General features: G+C 44.7%; 1 protein-coding gene across 4 annotated transcripts in view; it reads left to right on the top strand.

Annotated features, from left to right (window-relative positions):
• SIPA1L2 (signal induced proliferation associated 1 like 2) overlaps window positions 1–4223 on the top strand; it is a 109260-nt gene that overhangs the window by 82976 nt on the left and 22061 nt on the right. For all 4 annotated transcript variants that reach the window (XM_024738165.1, XM_024738164.1, XM_024738163.1 and 1 more), the window contains one exon: window positions 1123–1342. In XM_024738165.1, the coding sequence (XP_024593933.1) occupies window positions 1123–1342 (220 nt within the window). The remainder of the gene's footprint in view (window positions 1–1122; window positions 1343–4223) is intronic.

Here is a 4223-nt window from a genome sequence, read left to right as displayed (position 1 = left end):
AACAGAATGAGTTTTTTTTTTTTTTTTTTAACTCGTATCAAATCATGTATGTGGTACTGTATAAGCTTGGGTGCGGGCTATTGTACCGAAAGTGCAAATAGCTTTTCTTTTAATAGGAACAAACTTCTCCTTGACGTGTTTTTTTTTCTCTTCTAAGACAAATCGCCTTCTTTTCGTAGCGCAAACTTAACTTTGCAGTTCGCACACACTCTGGTTCCCATTCATCAGCTGGACAGACTTGACAGAATGAAAGGGACACATACAATAGAAATACTTTACATTCACAAACGTAAATAACCATTTCTGTATTTGCTTGATGCAAACATTCTGGCTTTTACTATTATTGATGTAAAAGGAACGTGGTTCAGGATATAGGAGAAGTTGGAAATTCAGATTGGATTTAATTTTTCTTGAGTTTTTGACTACTTGCTTCTTTAGTAGGAACTTTCCCTACCCACACAATAATTTTAATGGTTTCTTTAAATCTGGTTACGATTGATTACTATAACTCAATTCTCAACAACTGTAATAGACTTCTGTGAGTGAAACTTTAAAGTACGTAGACAGTAAGACTTTCCTGGACCAATACTGTCTTTCTTGAACCTGTGTGTGGCTTAGAAAGCTGCAGTGCTCAAAAATTAATATTATTATTATGACCTAGATTAGGTTGAACCTCGCATGTAGTAGATTGGTACAGAAATCACCTAATATTAAAATGTAGTCATTTCCAATGAAGATCAAGCCAGCGCTAGGTGTGATTTTGAGTAAGTGTTGCCCGAAATGGCAGCGTTCTGTATTTCCAGATGCCACAGCTAAAAGGTTATGGAGCCTCCATTTAACATTTCAGAACAAAGCTGTGCCTGTCTAATTCGTGGTGATATTTCACAGGACGTCAAAGGAGGAAAAGAGCCAAACCCAATAACTGCACGAAGCCCTTGTGCGTTTGCCTCGGTGACCCGCGTGCCTGGTTGTAGCATCCCTAGGCTGAGGCTGTGTGCACACCTGCCGCTCAGAGATGCTCCCACGGTGGTACGGGACCCCGCCTAAGGTAGTAGGATGAGTTTCACGCTGTCAGCTTTCTGACATCTGTTTTCCCTTCCCTCCTCCTGTCTCAACCCTTAGTTTTCGTTCTATGGGAACCTGTCCCCACGCCGCTCGCTGTACCGCACCCTCTCGGACGAGAGCATTTGCAGCCACCGGAGGGGGTCTTCCTTCGGCAGCTCCCGAAGTTCCATCCTTGACCAGGCCCTGCCCAGTGACATCCTGTTCAGCACCACCCCGCCCTACCACAGCACCCTGCCACCCCGGACCCAGCCGGCGCCCAGCATGGGAAGCCTGCGGAGTAAGTGCCCGGGGTGGCCAGAGCTGTCCTCATGGGCTCTCTGGGGTGGGTCTCCTACGGGGGTTGGAGGGACTTGTTTATTCTTTAAACTATATATCATTTGGTGGTGTGTTTTCTCTTTTAGTGATTTTCGAAGGTGGTAAAAGCCCCAAAGTGGACATTTTTTAAAAGTTGAACACTACTGCCAATTTTTCAGAAAATTGAAAAACCCGTATTAAACGTTTTTAGCAGGTAAAATAGTGACCTTTATACTCAGCTCAGCTACTACATCCATAAAGAAAAAAGTGTCTAAACCCGATAAAGAGAAAAGAGTGCCATGGTGGTAGATTTTTCCGGTGGGCAGCATGCAGGGAGGAAGGTTGGTTTTCTTGCCTCCTGTGTCTGTTTCTTCTTGATCTTCCAGATCTGGTGAAGGCGAAGGTGGCAGGTGGGCATCGGGACACCTGGGTCCCAGCCCCGGCTCTTCCCACGTGGTACCATGTCCCATCACTTAGATTCTGTGTCTAGTTCACTCCAATTTATTGGACACAGGTTGACTAGATAATTTCCAGATGATTTTCCTTCAAATCCTAAAATCTTTCCTTTTTACATAGTGTTAGTTTCCTATTAACATGTCAGTGTTGAAGGGCGATTTTTTTTAACATTAGTTAGCTTTATTTCATTTTTTCATAGTAATTTCTATTGTATAGGAAGAATGAGGATTAAATCAGAAATATATTCCTTGTCAGGGTTTTCTTAAATTTCATCGTAGAAAGCATTATCTTTGGAACCAATTTGAACTTCATAATACACATATAAGTCCCAGGCTAATGAAATAAAAGTTCTACTAATCTTTCTAATGTTTAACATAATTGGAAATGAACCTTGTCTCATAAAATTCTTAATCCATTTCTTTTTTTTTTTTGCGGTACGCGGGCCTCTCACTGCTGTGGCCTCTCCCATTACGGAGCACAGGCTCCGGACGCGCAGGCCCAGCGGCCATGGCTCACGGGCCCAGCCGCTCTGCGGCATGTGGGATCTTCCCGAACCGGGGCACGAACCCACGTCTCCTGCGTCGGCAGGCGGACTCCCAACCACTGCGCCACCAGGGAAGCCCATCTATTTCTTTAAGTAACATAATATCCTGCCTGTTATGAAAAGTCCATTTGCCTAAATTGGAGAAATACTCCCTCTTGATAAAGGTATGAAGGTCAGACAGACATATTCTAATACCCTAATATTTCTCCAAATGTTTGCCCTTTTTTGTAAATAGGTAACTTTAATGGCCTCTTAAAGCTTTCCTAAAACCAGTAAAACTCTATTTTCTTGCAGATGTCATATCTTCCACTCAAAAATGCTTGAGGTATGATTGTGAAATCTACAGTATAGATGTTACTGTAGTTCTTACATTCTACCTTCCATTTGCTTCCATGTGGAAGACGCACAATTGACCCTTGAACAACAGGGATTTGAACTGTGCAGATCGACTTACACACAGATTTTTTTCCATGTAAATATCACAGTACTACATGCTCCACGGTTGGTTGGATCAGGGGATGTGGCACCTCGGATATGGGGGCCAACTGTACAGTACGTGCAGATTTTCCACTGTGTGGGTGGTCCACGCCCCTAACAGCCACGTTGCTTAAGGGTAAACTCTCTATCCTTTTTTTAGCTTCACTTTTTTTTTCTTAATAAACATCATTTACTTAGAGCAGTCTTAGGTTCCCAGCAAAAGTGAGCAGAAGGTATGCAGACTTCCCGGGTACACACCCACAGCCCCTGCAGGTGCTCAATCTGCCCCCGACCACAGGAAACATTTGTTAGAGGATACTGACACATCTTCATCACCCAAAGTGCATAGTTTGCATTGGGGTTCACCCCCCCGGCGTTGTACGTTCTATGTGTTTGGACAAATGCATGATGACGTACCTACCACTGTAGTATTTTACAGAGTATTTTCATCTCCCTAAAGAGCCTCTGTGCCCCACCTGTTCATCCCTCTCTGCCCCTCACCCCTGGTAAAGCAGTGGTTCTTTTTTTACTGTCTCCATAGTTTTGTCCTTTCCAGGTGTCATATAGTTGGAGTCATACAGGGTGTAGCCTTTCCAGAAGTACATTTAACTTTCCTCCACGGCTTGATAGCTCACTTCTTTTTAGTGTTGAGTACTGTTCTATTGTCTGGGTATGCCGATTTATCCTTTTTTAAATATTTATTTATGTATTTATTTTTGGCTGCGTCGGGTCTTCGTTGCTGCACGCGGGCTTTCTCTAGTTGCGGTGAGCAGGGGCTACTCTTCATTGCAGTGTGCGGGCTTCTCATTGCAGTGGCTTCTCTTGTTACGGAGCACGGGCTCTAGGCACTCAGGCGTCAGTAGCTGTGGCACGCGGGCTCAGTAGTTGTGGCTTGCGGGCTCTAGAGTGCAGGCTCAGTAGTTTTGGCACCCGGGCTTAGTTGCGCCGCGGCATGTGGGATCTTCCCGGACCAGGGCTTAAACCCGTGTCCCCTGCATCGGCAGGCGGATTCTTAACCAGTGCACCACCAGGGATGTCCCTGTATCCTTTCTTAGTATGTTCAAAGGTACAATGGAAACAGGCAGGATACACTCTCCACTATCCAGGTTAAAAACTGCCTGACTTGCCTTCATTGTCTCTTCTTCTGGGAAAAGCAGTAAGAGTGGCCCTTGCTGTTTGCACTTCTCAGATGAAACCTTATTTGGCCATGTGACTCCTCCAATTTCTAAACTTCACAACCTACTCAGAAAAAAAAATTCTCTAGGTTTGGTGGATCAAATGACAAAATATAAATAAAGGGGCTTCCCTGGTGGCGCAGTGGTTGAGATTCCGCCTGCTGATGCAGGGGACACGGGTTCATACCCCGGTCCGGGAGGATCCCACATGC

The sequence above is a fragment of the Neophocaena asiaeorientalis genome, unplaced genomic scaffold (assembly GCF_003031525.2).
Source record: "Neophocaena asiaeorientalis asiaeorientalis breed wild unplaced genomic scaffold, Neophocaena_asiaeorientalis_V1.1 scaffold436, whole genome shotgun sequence".
NCBI lineage: Eukaryota > Metazoa > Chordata > Mammalia > Artiodactyla > Phocoenidae > Neophocaena > Neophocaena asiaeorientalis.
This window is presented reverse-complemented; position numbering and strand designations above follow the sequence as displayed.